Source organism: Notolepis coatsorum, assembly GCF_963971535.1.
Source record: "Notolepis coatsorum genome assembly, chromosome: 6".
Taxonomy (NCBI): Eukaryota; Metazoa; Chordata; class Actinopteri; order Aulopiformes; family Paralepididae; genus Notolepis; species Notolepis coatsorum.
In genome coordinates, this window is record NC_140170.1 from 10177892 (window position 1) to 10194186 (window position 16295).

The 16295-nt window shown below is 43.9% G+C and overlaps 1 protein-coding gene across 1 annotated transcript in view; it reads left to right on the top strand.

Moving 5' to 3' along the window:
- Nucleotides 1–8202: 8202 nt before the first annotated feature.
- Nucleotides 8203–16295, top strand: part of znf76 (zinc finger protein 76) — a 73096-nt gene continuing 65003 nt past the window's right edge. Inside the window, exons 1-3 of the mRNA XM_084316903.1 lie at nucleotides 8203–8253; nucleotides 13200–13297; nucleotides 16007–16090. Of these exons, the coding sequence (XP_084173029.1) occupies nucleotides 13222–13297; nucleotides 16007–16090 (160 nt within the window). The 5' untranslated portion in view covers nucleotides 8203–8253; nucleotides 13200–13221. The remainder of the gene's footprint in view (nucleotides 8254–13199; nucleotides 13298–16006; nucleotides 16091–16295) is intronic.

Here is a 16295-nt window from a genome sequence, read left to right on the forward strand (position 1 = left end):
TGCCAGGACAACAGCCTGCTCCTGAACATTGGTAAAACCAAGGAGCTGATCGTGGATTTTAGGAGAACACAGCAGGGGACACACACACCACTGAGGATAAACAGGGCTACCGTGGACAGGGTGAGCAGCTTCAAGTACCTGGGGGTCCACATCTCAGAGGATCTGACATGGACAACAAACATAGACTCAGTCGTAAAGAAGGCGAAGCAGCGCCTCTACCACCTGAGACAGTTAAGGAAGTTCAGAGTATCTGGGAAGATACTCCAGTCCTTCTACTCCGGAGATGTAGAGAGCATCTTGACTGGAAACATCACTGCCTGGTATGGAAACAGCACGGCACAGGACAAGAAGGCCCTACAGAGAGTGGTGCGCTCAGCTGAGCGTACTACGGGTATTGCACTACCACCCCTGCAGGTCTTATATAACAAGCCTGCAGAATAATGAAAGACCCTAACCACCCCAACAACAGCCTGTTCGCCTAAATATTAAAGGCAACCAACTTGTGTCTAGCCACGCCCAACTTGCGTCTAGCCACGCCCCCGCGGCGACGCGGCAGCAGCACTCTGCCGCGGAGCTCTGTCGCGGCAGCATTAATCCCCTCTCTTTCTTTTTTTTTTTTTTTTTTATTGGTCTTTTTCCCCCTCCATTTTCCTCCGATTTTCTCCCATCCCAATGTTAGTCGTATGCCAATTCCCAGTCCCTTCCTGGTCGCTGCGCACTTACCCCCCACAGTCAGATCATCTGGGAGAGTGGAGGCTACCACGTGCTTCCTCCGACACACGTCCAGCCAATCACCGCTTCTTTTCACCTGGCAGCGCGGATTCTCATCGAGAGGGCGTAGCGTGTGGGAGGACCACACTATCCCCCTCACGTCCAATCCGCGCTTAGCAGGCGCCCCGACCGAACTGTAGGAGTCGCTGTTTACAACGACCCGGACCCACCCCGCCAGCTTCTCCCACCCTCTGATACAGCCAATTGTATCAGTGCAGACGGCCAGCCAAGCTGGTGACAACCCCGGAGCTGTGAGCTGGATTCGAACAGGCAAATCCAGCTCAGCTCCGGGGCTGGTGACGAACGCAATCTCCGCTCGGCCACCTAACCGCCCTAATCCCCTCTCTTTCAACATCGACAACTAGCTGCCTTGCTGTGGATCCTGCGGTCTGTTGGTGACAAGTTCGATTCCCTTCAATTTTTTATTTTTTTTAACGTGCATTCTTTCGCCAGTTAAGTTTAGGCATGTTAACTTTAAGCATTGTTTCGGAGTTGGTTAAGGTTAAGGTTAGGCATTGTTTCGGAGTTGGTTAAGGTTAGAAGGGTTAAGTTTAGGCGCTGTTAAGGAGCTGGTTAAGGTTAGAGTTTGTCTTAGAGAATGGCAATAGACAGCCTATTTCCGCGCTGCAGCTCTCTCGCGCTGCCGCGGTCACATGGGTGTAGTGGCCAATCAGAGAAACACTAAACACAAGTTGGTTGCCTAAAATATTCACGCAGCCTGTTCAAGCAAACGCCTGCGAACACCAGCAGCTAGGACAGAGAGACTTCGGCTCAGCTTCTTCCCCCAGGCCATCAGAGTCTTGAACACTGAACTCTCCACACACATGAGCACACACACAACACACACACTGTATACGCTCACACACTAGCAGTCACTTTAGCATGAACACACACACACACATGCTGCACACGCTCACACTCAACGGTCACTTTACACAATGAAAGGCCACGGGAGTGGTTCTTGTATAGTAAACAGATGGATATAGCAAGCTAGCATAAGGACACATAGTATAACTGTAGATGGTATAGTATAGCATTGTATAGTAGTGTACATAAGACCCAGTGCCTCAGCCGTAGCTAACAGTGTATTGCACTATCGCAGGACCTTAGCATGTCTTACCATGCTTTTTGTAAACTTTATGTACATATACCTGTTATGTCTTATTCTTATTACTTGTATTATTGCACAAATGTCTTATTCTCATCCTATTCTTATTATTGTATTATTGCACAATCGTAGCGGGCAAGACCCCCCGCATTTCACTGTATGCTTGTATGCCGTGACAAATAAAACGCTTGATTCTTGACTTGACTTGACTTCATACCAGCGGCCATCAGGCTCCACAACAGTGGGCAGGGACTGCTGCCAGACATCCAACTAGAACTACTAGGAACATAAAAAGGACAATAACACTACCGTAAGCATACTGCACCTTATGTGATACTGTGAATACTGTATATTTCAGTTAGTTAGATAGTTAATTATATTGACTTGTTATATTGTTTACACCGCTTGTTTTTACTACCTGTACCTCCCCTCCCCCGCCCCCATGCTGCTATGATGTCTGAATTTCCCTGAGGGGATCAATAAAGGAATATCTTATCTTATCTTATTTGTAGTGCCAAATTTCCCTCGGGATGAATAAAGTATTTCTATTCTATTCTATTCTATTCTATTCTATTCTATTCTATGGTGTCATCTGTCCTACAGAGAGTCTGCTTGGTATGGAGGGCCCCCCAGGGACCCTCAGGGCCAGGCTGGTGATCACCTCGGGGGCCAAGCTCTGCGGGGAGCCGTGCTCAACCCTCCAGAGAGGCTCTGGGACCAGAGGGCGGTGGAGGAAGCAGATAAGATCACAGCACCTGCTTTCAGATCCTGCCCTCTGGTCGGAGACATGCTGCCCGTCCTCCTAAACAAACAGAGACAGAGACAGTTAGGCTCCTGGCTTAACAAACAGAGATAGAGACAGTTAGCTCCTTAAAAAACAGAGATAGAGAGGGCGGCTAAGTGGCGCAGTGGGCAAGGCACTCGCCACTATCGCAGGAGATGCTGGGTTCGAGCCCAGCTCTCGCCGTTGCTTCTGGCTTGGCTGGTCGTTCATACTAATACAATTGGCAATTGGCAGTATTAGGGGGTGGGAAAGCCGGTGGGTGGGGATCGGACGTTGTGGACAGCGACTCCTACAGGTCGGTTGGTGCGCCGGTACAGCAGAATCAAGAAGTATCGGGGGCAGCGTGAGCCTCCCACGCGTTACTCCTCGCCACTGAGAGATCGTGCTGTTCAGGTGAAAAGATGCAACGGCTGCCTCCTCGAGTACCGGAGGGGACGCATGATGCAAGGCTTGGTCCACATTGCAGCCGACCAGTGGGAGGCATGGTCTAGCAACGTTCGAGACAGGGGAGGGGAGAATTGGACAATACAAAATTGGGATGGGAGAAAAATAGAAAATGGGGAGAAAAAGTAGATAAAAAATAATAAAAACAGAGATAGAGACAGTTAGCTCCTTAAAAACCTCTCTACACCAGGGGCGGATTTAGGATTATAGGAGATCCGGGGCTTAGCCCAGATAGGTGCCAGCCTAATTTTTTTTTCTCCACAGCAGATTTTTTTTTAATTTAATTAACCTGTACGTGCAATTTCCTGCAATATAGAGCCTTCAATCTTGACCAATAAAGCTGCTCTTTTCACTATAAAACTCAGTTCGTTATGGTTAGATTTATATATTGGGGGGGGATATATCATATTTTTCATATGATCAAAAAGTGGTGGAGCAAGAGCATACCTTTGCTCCCCCAAGTTCAATAGTGGGAGAGCAGAGATGCTCCGAATGCTCTTATGGCCAGGCGTCTATGATTCACTGATACAAAGTAAAATAGTGCAGTGCAATAAAATAGTTAGTAAAATAGAATAAAATAATGCAATAGTGTTACGTTCTGGACACCGACCTCGGTCGGTGACCACCCACATTCCTGGCATATGTCACTGGGCTTGTCACCTGTCATTTCCCTGTCAATTAGTGCTGTCACTTAGGGGTGGTTCCTGATTGGCTGTCACGGGGGTGTGTGTGGAATGTTGGTATTTTGTCTCTATGTAACATACCTCTCTTCTGCTTGTCCATTGTCAGGTCTTCACTAATTGCGTTCGGGGATAACGCGGACGGTTCTACTCTGGACCTCCAATAAGCTCCCATTTACCTTATTTTACACTTGTGCTATTAGCACTGGTTCTCTCTTAGAATTTACTCTGTGTTCTTACTATTAAAGTCGAACCTGTTCAAGAGTAAACACTCTCTGTCTCTGTGATTGCCTTCACCCATTGGAATTCACCTACCTGCATTCTGACACAATAGTGCATTGCAATAAAATAGTTATCATCGTATTTTTTCGGGAGGCCGGTAAGGAGTGCATTACAGTAGTCGAGTTGGCTTGAAATAAAGGCATGGATCTGGTTTTCAGCGTCCTTTTGATTTATAAATGGCCATACTTTAGCTATGTTTCTAAGGTGGAAGAATTAAGTTTTTGTCAACTTGTTGATTGTGATTTAAAGCTTAGGTCTGAGTCTACCATGACACCAAGACTTAACTCACTCAAATACAGTTAGCAGCTGGATAGACCACAGATGGAAATTAGCTTCTGCTAAATCTGGTGCAAACATATTTTCATGTAACAATGGTGAAAACTGTACATTGGATTGGGTAGGTGGGGGTGGGGGGGGACTGTACATTGGAGGTGGTTGGGGGGGGGGGGGGGGGGGTTGGGTAGGGGGGGGGGGGGGGGTTGGGTAGGAGGGGTGGGTGGGGACTGTACATTGGAGGTGGTTGGGTGGGGGGGGGGGGGGGGGGGGGGTTGGGTAGGAGGGTGGGTGGGTGGGGGACACTGTACAACTGTACAAACAACACTGTACATTGGATTATTGACAAGACCATACTTGGTAATTTACTGTACATTGGAGGGGGTTGTGTTCGGACATTTACAGGGGCCAGTTTCGAGTTGCAGTCTCCCTTAGGTGTTTTTTGAGAGTGTTTTTGAAAGTGGGTAGTGATTCACATTCCTTTACAGCTTTGGGTAGGGCGTTCCACATTGATGTGGCATAATTGCGAAACGTGTTTAGTCCCTTGTTTGAGCCGAATCTGGGTTTAACATGATTTGTGGAGCTCCCTCTGGTGTTGTGATCGTGGTATTCGCTGACCTTTGGGAAGTATTTAGTCATGTACATGGGTACCTTGGTCGTGTAGTGTATCTTGTAGACCAGGCCCATTGCAAGTTGCTGTACTCTGTCGTCTACTCTAAGCCATCCTAGGTTGTCAAAGTGGGCAGGGGTGAGGTGGGTTCTAGGAGTAAGGTCAAGCAGTAGTCTGACCAGTTTGTTTTGAGATGTTTGTAATTTTGTTTTTAGCGCCTTTGAGGTGCTTTGGTACCATGAGGTGCAAGCATAGTCGTAGTACCCTTGAATGAGTGCTCCTGCTAGAGTCTTCAGGGTATTCTTGTTTACCAGTGAGGAGATCCGGTACAAGAAACGAGTTCGTTGGTTGACTTTTTTTATTACATTGGATGCCATTTTGTCACAGGAAAGATTTGCCTCTAGGATGGAACCCAGGTAGGTAATATCTTCTTTCCTTGTGACAATATTGTCACCCACTGTAACTGAGAAGCCGTCGGTCTTGCTGAGTTTGTTATTTGAACCGAAGAGAATGGACTCTGTTTTGCCCATGTGTAATGATAGTTTGTTATCAGCGAGCCATATGCAGATTTTGCTTAGTTCTGAGCTGAGGGTTTTTTCAACCTGTAACTTGTTCTTGTCAGAGACCAGCAGGGCTGAGTCGTCCGCAAACAGGAACAAGTTGCAGTCACAAGCTGACGACATGTCATTTGCATAAATTAGGAACAGTAGCGGACCTAGTATGCTTCCTTGTGGAACACCACAGTTTACTGTGAGGGGGGGGGGGTAGGGTACCGTTTACCTCCACCATCTGCTCTCTCCCCTCCAGGTAGGATTGCATCCAGCTCACTGATAGACTATCAAAACCAATTGCTCTTCTTTATAAAGAATATGGTACCACACACACACATGCACGTGCACGCGCGCACACACACACACAAACTTAATTTCAAACCTTTATTTCAACTCGTAAAACACTCATTTAGAGCGACGACAATCAGCGTCTAAAAATTAGCTGACTAAAAATAGTCGTCCTCGGTTATTCAAGACCTGTCCCTTCCTACTATACTGGCTTCAATGTGATTGAACTGGATTTGGCTCCCTCTGCTGACCACAAGTAAAACATACACACAGAAAATAAGTACATATAAAATGCCTATAGTATATGAGAATAAATAAATACACGTTTTTTTCTTTTTTATTCAAAGCATGCAGAAATCTCACTGAGAAAATACAATGAAATACAAATACTTGCTAAATAATTCATGAACAAAAAGAAGGCAACAAAAAACAAAACATGGGGGAAATATACTTAAGCAAGAACAGTCGCTCTCCAACCACTATACATACTGCCCTGCAGAAGCTAACCGCAGTAAGTACAATTTATTTGACAAAATAGTGAAATTAAATTTTTCAATATCTGTTTTATCTTGTGACAACGTTTCTGAGTTTAATCTTACTCTGTTTCAGAGAAAAAGGGTATAAAGACTACAAAAAGAAATCACTGGATAGTCAAAGAACTTTAAAGCCGTCTCATTCTCCAACGAACTTACGACAAAAAGGGCTTTCTCTTAGGGCCATTTGAGACCTTTTCGAGCAAGACATGAATATAGACAATAATTATAATATAATATTAATTATATATGTTTTATTGGGACGGTTGGTGAATCCCAAAATCTGCCCGAAAAGGTCTCAAATGGCCCTAAGAGAAAGCCCTTTTTGTCGTAAGTCCTTGGTGAATGAGACCCAATTTGTTCTCAGTTACTGTGGTTAGCTTATGCAGGGCAGCATAGATAAGAAACTAAAAAACAAAAAGAGTAGCCAAGACTTTTTGAAAAAGAAAAGGGGGCATAATAAATAAAATTCAATAAATAAATAAGTGTGACTTCAGTGTGACTGCTGTGACTTCACTGTCACCTCCACTACCATTATTTGTCAGAACTAGGCGTATTGAACCCAATATGCAGACAAACAACATAGATTGATTGAAAATTGTATTAACAGATTGCAGAATGGGGTACAATACAGTACAGCTCAATAAATACACACAATTGTTAAGGGGATGCAGACCAGAGAAAGACTTTCGTCTTGTTTACATCAGGGTCCCCCAGTTTCAATTCATAATGACTTTATGACATACGTGACATACAGATATACAGTACTGTTACATCCAGACATTTATAAATTATGACATACAAGATATACAAATATATACAGTACTGTTTATTTACAGACAGAGTTTCAAAAAGAGAATATATACATTTGAGGGTATTTCCGGTATTTTGTGCTAATTGGAGAGAGCGGGGGGGGGGGGGGATCAACATTCATTCTAACCCCACGCTCTCTCTACCCCCCCCCCCCCCCCTCCCCCCACACTTACCCAACCGCCTCCAATGTGCGGTTTCTACGTCAAATGTATATACTCTCTTTTCTGGACTCTTTTTGTATCACAAACAGTACTGTATTTGCAAATCTGGTATGTCATAAATGTATAGATGTAGCAGTAGGCCCTACTGTCTATCTGTATGTCGTGTCGTGTATGTTATGATGAATTGAAAATGGGGGACCCTGATGTAAACAAGACGAAAGCCTTTCTCTGGTCTGCATCCCCTTAACAATTGTGGTATTGATCCCTACTGTAGTATTGTACTCAATCTGCAATCTGTTAATAAAGTTTTCAATCAATCAAACCACACGAGCTCCATGTAACACGGAAGTAAAAGCCCACCACGAGCTCCATGTAACACGGAAGTAAAAGCCCCACCACGAGCTCCATGTAACACGGAAGTAAAAGCCCACCGCGAGCTGCGTGATTACACAAACAAGCCGCATTTCTCGGAGACGCTCTCTGATTGGCCGACGCCAGTTTCTACACTGGTTATGCTTAGGCACTCTTCGAAGTAGGTTAAGGTTAGAGTTTGTCTTAGAGCGTGGCGATAGAACGCCAGGTAGTTTGCAGGCTGTTTGACGAGAAATGGGCAAAGACAAAGCTCGTCACGGATTGGCCAAACGCGTCAGTGGCCAATCAGAGAGCGTCAGTCAGTGCCAATCAGAGAGCGTCTCCGAGAAATGCGGCTTGTTTGTGTAATCACGCCCACGAGCTCCATGTAACACGGAAGTAAAAGCCCCACCACGAGCTCCATGTAACACGGAAGTAAAAGCCCACCACGAGCTCCATGTAACACGGAAGTAAACGCCCACCACGAGCTCCATGTAACACGGAAGTAAAAGCCCACGAACACAAAACTGTGGGCTGATATTATCCAGGTTCCGGGGTTGTGACTGCTGTATACCCTGGTGCGGTGCATGGCGGTCTGCTGGCGGTGAGTATCCCAGAGAACCGAGGGGAGAGATGGGATAGAAAATGGGGGATTCGAGAGAGTAAAGACGCGAACGGCCGCCTAATCGCCGAATTATGTCGCATTTAGACAGGATCGATGGATATTAAACACGTCTACCGGGACACTCGCGAGCCCCGCGTCACAGAGTAATAAACCGCCCGCGTCGCCGAATGGCGGAACGACGGCAAACGTGTTGTTGTGGAGAGAAGCTGAGGCCTGGTGCAGCAGACAGTGGAGCTAGCGAGTTAGCTCTGGCGTTAGCATTACTACTTAGCTCCAGTTAGCCAGCATTAGTTAGCTTCTTCAGCTAGGATCAGTTAGCCAGCATTAGTTAGCATCTTCAGGTAGGATCAGTTAGCCAGCATTAGTTAGCATCTTCAGGTAGGATCAGTTAGCCAGCATATTGGATCAGTTAGCCAGCATTAGTTAGCTTCTTCAGGTAGGATCAGTTAGCCAGCATTAGTTAGCTTCTTCAGCTAGGATCAGTTAGCCAGCATTAGTTGGCTTCTTCAGCTAGGATCAGTTAGCCAGCATTAGTTAGCTTCAGCTAGGATCAGTTAGCCAGCATTAGTTAGCTTCTTCAGCTAGGATCAGTTAGCCAGCATTAGTTAGCTTCTTCAGCTAGGATCAGTTAGCTGACATTACTTAGCTTCAGCTAGGATCAGTTAGCTGACATTAGTTAGCTTCTTCAGCTAGGATCAGTTAGCCGACATTAGTTAGCTTCAGCTAGCATCAGTTAGCCGACATTAGTTAGCTTCTTCAGCTAGGATCAGTTAGCCAGCATTAGTTAGCTTCTTCAGCTAGGATCAGTTAGCCGACATTAGTTAGCTTCTTCAGCTAGCATCAGTTAGCCGACATTAGTTAGCTTCTTCAGCTAGGATCAGTTAGCCGACATTAGTTAGCTTCTTCAGCTAGGATCAGTTAGCCGACATTAGTTAGCTTCTTCAGCTAGCATCAGTTAGCCGACATTAGTTAGCTTCTTCAGCTAGCATCAGTTAGCCGACATTAGTTAGTTTCTTCAGCTAGCATCAGTTAGCCGACATTAGTTAGCTTCTTCAGCTAGGATCAGTTAGCCAGCATTAGTTAGCTTCTTCAGGTAGGATCAGTTAGCCAGCATTAGTTAGCTTCTTCAGCTAGGATCAGTTAGCCAACGTTAGTTAGCTTCTTCAGCTAGCATCAGTTAGCCGACATTAGTTAGCTTCTTCAGCTAGGATCAGTTAGCCGACATTAGTTAGCTTCTTCAGCTAGGATCAGTTAGCCGACATTAGTTAGCTTCTTCAGCTAGCATCAGTTAGCCGACATTAGTTAGTTTCTTCAGCTAGCATCAGTTAGCCGACATTAGTTAGCTTCTTCAGCTAGGATCAGTTAGCCAGCATTAGTTAGCTTCTTCAGGTAGGATCAGTTAGCCAGCATTAGTTAGCTTCTTCAGCTAGGATCAGTTGGCCAACGTTAGTTAGCTTCAGCTAGCATCAGTTAGCCAGCATTAGTTAGCTTCTTCAGCTAGGATCAGTTAGCCAGCATTAGTTAGCTTCTTCAGCTAGGATCGGTTAGCCAGCATTAGTTAGCTTCTTCAGCTAGGATCAGTTAGCCGACATTAGTTAGCTTCTTCAGCTAGGATCAGTTAGCCGACATTAGTTAGCGTCTTCAGCTAGGATCAGTTAGCCGACATTAGTTAGCTTCTTCAGCTAGGATCAGTTAGCTTCTTCAGCTAGGATCAGTTAGTTAGCTTCAGCTAGGATCAGTTAGCCGACATTAGTTAGCTTCTTCAGCTAGGATAAGTTAGCCGACATTAGTTAGCTTCTTCAGCTAGGATCAGTTAGCCGACATTAGTTAGCGTCTTCAGCTAGGATCAGTTAGCCGACATTAGTTAGCTTCTTCAGCTAGGATCAGTTAGCTTCTTCAGCTAGGATCAGTTAGCCGACATTAGTTAGCTTCTTCAGCTAGGATCAGTTAGCCAGCATTAGTTAGCTTCTTCAGCTAGGATCAGTTAGCCAGCATTAGTTAGCTTCAGCTAGGATCAGTTAGCCAGCATTAGGTAGCTTCTTCAGCTAGGATCAGTTAGCCGACATTAGTTAGCTTCTTCAGCTAGGATCAGTTAGCCAACATTAGTTAGCTTCAGCTAGCATCAGTTAGCCGACATTAGTTAGCTTCTTCAGCTAGCATCAGTTAGCCGACATTAGTTAGTTTCAGCTAGGATCAGTTAGCCGACATTGGTTAGCTTCAGCTAGGATCAGTTAGCCGACATTAGTTAGCTTCTTCAGCTAGGATCAGTTAGCCGACTTTGGTTAGCTTCAGCTAGCATCAGTTAGCCGACTTTGGTTAGCTTCAGCTAGCATCAGTTCGCCGACATTGGTTAGCTTCAGCTAGCATCAGTTAGCCGACTGTAGCCAGCTAAATAGTACAGGCATATGTTTCCCCTCTTATATATATATTACAGCTAGTACTATAGCTTACTGGCTTGACTATTCTATAACGTTAAGAGCGTTAAAAAAAAAATATATATATATATATATGTATATATATATATATATTCGTCACTGCACCATTCCTAAACTAGATTGTTACCTAGCAGGCTAGCTAGCTTATCAGGTGCTTATCAAGAAGTTGGTCCAAGACATGGTAGAGTTTTACCCCTGAGACGTGGCGATTACAGGACACATTAGACTAGAGGTTAGCTTTTCAGCTAGCTGCTAATGCCATTATGCTTGTGATTTTCACCAACCACACTTTACACATCATCCAAGTGGCCCAATGTAAACTACCATTAACTAACCATGAAAATGAGTGGTCCTCCTTCCTTTGACAGGGGTTCTGTATGTTTCCTCCCCTGCATAAGATTAGTTTAAACACATTTGTCTGTTGAGTACGATTATACACTTGTTACACAGACAGCTGTCACAGCAGCCCCCACCCTTAGGGTCTTACCAAGCTTCATTGCATGCTCTGCTTACACATCTGAATTCATTAACTTGAATCAAATAGCCAGGTAGTATTGTCACCAATGAAGCTGAATGATGCATATTAAATTATGTATCATCAGATAAGCACAACTGATCTTTTTGGCAATGCAGAACTTGAGAACTATTAGGAATGTCTGACCACTAAGTGTGTCTGACTCTTAACCACCAAAACATACACAGACTACAACGTATGACGTATATCATGCCAGTTAGGGCACCATACTGTTCACTTTTACTCATATATTCAGATTCAAATGATTTATTACCTATAGTTATTGTCACATATAATATAACTGATGTATAAGTTAATTATATAGTTTACACTGTTTATTTTTCTCATATTTTTATATTCAAATCTAATTGTATAATTGTCTATATTTATGTATTTCTACTATTACCCTGCCCATATACCTGTACCTCCCCTCCCCCATGCTGCTATGATGCCCGAATTTCCCCAAGGGGATCAAAAAAGGAATATCATATCTTATCTAATCTTATAATTACAATCTGGTATTCATTAGCCCATGTAACTGGGTATAATCACATTATATTCTTAGATCATTTGAACTTGTTGATGGATCGTGCCTGTTTCTTTTATTTCTTATCTCAACTCAAAATGAAGGTGTTTTACTTCAATATTTACTAGCGTTACAAATGTAAACACAGCCTCATGAGTCGTGTAAAACTTGTGTTTAGCTTCACATACTGTCAGTCCTTATGTCAAAGACGGTTTCAGATTGAGAAAAGGGTCTTTGGCCCGAACACACTATCATCCTATATAGGGAGGTGTAGTCTGACGTCACTTTAGTTTCCTGCGCGGTCCACCCGTATAGGGATTTATCATTGGGAAAATGTATTATTGGCTATTGTAATAATTCTGCCGCATGAACATGGGCAAGCTTTCCATTTTTGCACATAATTAGTTCCCTTCTATCACTACCATTATTGTTTAAGCATTTTTGGTTGAAATAAAGTTAGTTAAAAGGTTGTTTAATTTGTCGTTAAAAAAGAACTACACTTACCAGTAGAACGCCTGTCGTTCAGTGCTGTCGCCTAATACACGTCACGGCCATTGTGTAGTTTCCCAGTGAACGAAAACAAACGTTATTTTGCTACTTTTACGATGAATTGCGCATTTTTTTATGTTGAGCTATAGATTGTGGATGAATACACACAGAAAGGTACACCGTGCCAATGTTCATGCTTTATTTGTTTTAAACAAGACAATTTAGAAATGTGTCCATTGAGAATACATTGCAATTTCAAGTGGGGTCGACCGCGCGGGAAACACCAATGACGTAACCACTACACCTCCCTATATACAAAGTAGGGCTGTCAAAGTTAATGCTTTAACTTTGGAGATTAATTTAAATGATTTAAAGCATTCAAATAAATTAATCTAGATTAATCTATGGAGTGAAAAATCTTCAACCTTCTGAACTTTCAGCAGTATATTTGCTTGTTCTTTTTTATGCATTGACTCGTGCACCTTTTTGAAAATCATCTGACATGAAGATGGAACACATTTTTGTTGTTAATATGATTTATATTACTGGTAGTTCATACAAGACATTATCGTCCTCTAAGCCAATCTGCACTTTAACACAGGCCTGGGTTGTTTTTATTTCTGTTAGCGCCGCGGATATAAGAACGAGGTCTAGCTGAGTCAATGTTGATGGTTTTGTTGAACATTTGTATTTCACAGGAGAGAAACTGTATTCAAAGAAAGCTATTAAAATAGTCTTTGAATCTAAATATACTTTCTTTGTGTTGTTTTTGCATTAATTCCATGATTTTACTCAAGTAAATCTTGGTCTTAAGTAGAAAAATGCAATTTTTAATCTAGATTAATTACAGACAATTGTGAGATTAATTAGTAAATTTTTTTTTATCTATTGACAGCACTAATACAAAGACAATTGCACCATTCTTGCACCTCTTCCACCCGCTGTGTGTGTTGCCCTGCAGCGTGTAGGACCTCGGCAGGACGATGGAGAGTCTGGGTCTGCAGCCGATGGTCCTCCTCAGCGACGGCTCCACCGCCTACATCGAGCAGGCGATCAAAGGTTAGACTCCGCCGTCGCGCTCGTTGTACACAGCCGTCGGCGCCACGACACGAGCCACTGGGTTGTCTGGTAATCCTGAGGGTAGATTCCCGCTTCTCCCGGGCAGCGTGTCAAAGTGTCCTTGAGCAAGACACTTAAAGGAACACGCCAACATTTTGGGAAATTAGCTTACTGTCTTCTCCAGAGAGACGAGATGATGGATACCAGTTTCCTCTCTGTGCGTTCAGTAGAAAGCTATCTGGCTGCACGTTAGCCTAGGCATTGTCCAACCTCTCCCGAAGGCTAACCGGCACTGTCCGCTTCCATTCATTGTGCTAAGCTAGGCTAACATGCAGCCAGATAGCTTTCTACTGAACACACAGAGAGGAGATTGGTATCTATCTTCTTGTCTCTCTGGAGAAGACGGTAAGCTAATTTCCTTTTTTTTTATCCACTTTTTCTCCTTATTTTTTTCTCCCATCCCAATTTCGCCTCGCCAATTCTCCCTTCAATTCTCCCCTCCCCTGTCTCGAACGTTGCTAGACCATGCCTCCCACTGGTCGGCTGCAGTGAGGACCAAGCCTTGCATCACGTGTCCCCTCCGGTAGACGAGGAGGCAGCCGTCGCATCTTTTCACCTGAACAGCGCAATCTCTCAGTGGCGAGGAGTAACGCGTGGGAGGCTCACGCTGCCCCCGATACTTCCTGATTCTGCTGTACAGGCGCACCAACCGACCTGTAGGAGTCGCCGTCCACAACGTCCGATCCTCACCCACCAGCTTTCCCACCCCTAACACTGCCAACTGTTAGTATGAACGACCAGCCAAGCCGGTAGCAACACAGAGAGCTGGGCTCGAACCCAGCATCTCCTGCGTCAGTGGCGAGCGCCTTGCCCACTGCGCCACTTAGCCGCCCCGACGGTAAGCTAATGTCCCAAAATGTTGGTGCGTTCCTTTAACCCCTAACTGCTCCAGATGAACAGGTTGGCACATGGTCGCCTCCGCCGTCGGTGTGTGAATGTGTGAGTGAATGGGTAAATGTGAGGAACAAAATTGTAAAGCGCTTTGGATAAAAGCTGCTATATAAATGCACCATTTACCGTTTACAAGTACTGTTTTTCAACAGTCGTCTCTTGTCCATCAGTTAGCTCCAGCTGGGCAAACGCAGCCTACATTCTGACCGTGGGTTGGTTCAATTCCACTCATTTTGATACTTTTGCGTAATTAGGTATATATATACTACTGTGATGGGAGAATTATTTTGCAATAATTGAATGTATGCAACAAAAAAACCTACGCCTAATGATTTTCACTGTTTTATTTTATATCCAGTTTAATCACCTGTGCATTGTATATTATAGGGGTGTAACGATGCGACCTCACAACGATTAATTTCGATTGCGATTATTCAGGCCCTTCATTTGACCACGACTCGATTAGATTAGATTCGATTAATTTCCGATACATTTTTTATCAGTTAATTCCCCAAAAAGAATTTAATACACAAATGTGGCTGGGGAAACTGATTCACTCAGCATGAATGGACTATAGGTCAAAAAAAAAAAAAAAAAAAAATAACGATTTATTTCGATTATATTAGATTCTAACATTTTCAAATGGATGCAGTTGAATCGTCACATTAGAATCTATGCATTTCGATGAATCGATGCATCGTTACACCCCTAGTATATTACTACTGCACTTTACTGTTACATTTGCACTCTGGTTGGATGCCACACTTCCTTTTGTTGTACTGTACTTAATCTGATCGGATCTAATCTAATTATATCAATTCTCAAGCATTAACTTTGAGTCCAGTTTTGGATTTTCACATTCATGCTGATGCACCGTGATTCACTGCCTGGTGCTTTTTCACGACCCCTAGTCTGGGACTGAAGCTTGCTTCCAGCACCAGAGTTAGCCCCGCCCCTCAGTGCTATCTTATATTGGAAAAGAAGCACTGCATGCCAGAATACACATACATTTTAGATTAGATTAGATTCAAATGTATTGTCATCGTTATACAGCACACGTACAGTACAACAAAAATAAATCTGGTATCCAACCAGAGTGCAAATTAACAGTAACGTGTGATTGTAATATACAATGTACAGGTGATTCAACTGGGTATAAATTAGTAAATTGCTGCATTTATATAACGGCTTTTTATCCTAAGCGCTTTACAATTTGTTCCTCACATTTTACACATTCACTCACTCATTCACACACCGACGGCGGAGGCAACCATGCAAGGTGCCAACCTGCTCATCAGGAGCAATTATTAAGTGTCTTGCTCAAGGACACTTTGACGTGCTGCCAGGGAGGAGCGGGAATCTAACCGTGAACCTCCGGATTACCAGACGATTGCTCTACCTCCCGAGCCACTGTCGCCCCTGTACTACTAGTACCACTACTACTAGTACCACTAGTACTACTGAGTAATAGTGCTAATCAGATGTATGTACAGAGTTGTAGTATTAATATGTACAGTGATACAGGTATAAAGACACTATGGTAGTAAGTCATACTGGCCAGCAGCGTAACTAGTAAGAGCAGGTAAGGTATTATGTACAGATATAGATATAGTATCTACAGATATGTATAGATATAGTATCTACAGATATGTATAGATATAGTATCTACGGATAGGTAAAAAGGATTATATTATGTACAGACAGATTGTCTGACCCTCCTCTCTCCTGGGTCTGTCCTCATCCTCTCTCCCGGGTCAGATGGGAACCTGGTGGAGGGAGACACCATTCAGCTGGAGGACGGAACCACCGCTTACATCCAACAGGTCACCGTGCAGCAGAAAGGTGTGTGCACCACTCTTAAAGTCCCTGTGAAACGGCTAGCGGAATGCTATTTTGATTCCACATATTTATGCGCTTACAGGAAGCTAGGGAGGGACTTGTCGTGGTGGATATCGATTGGCATTTACAGTAGCCAATGGCGCTGAATTGCAGACAGTCGACCCACTAGCTAGCAAGCTAATGTTAGCAACATTTGTTAGCGTTGTTA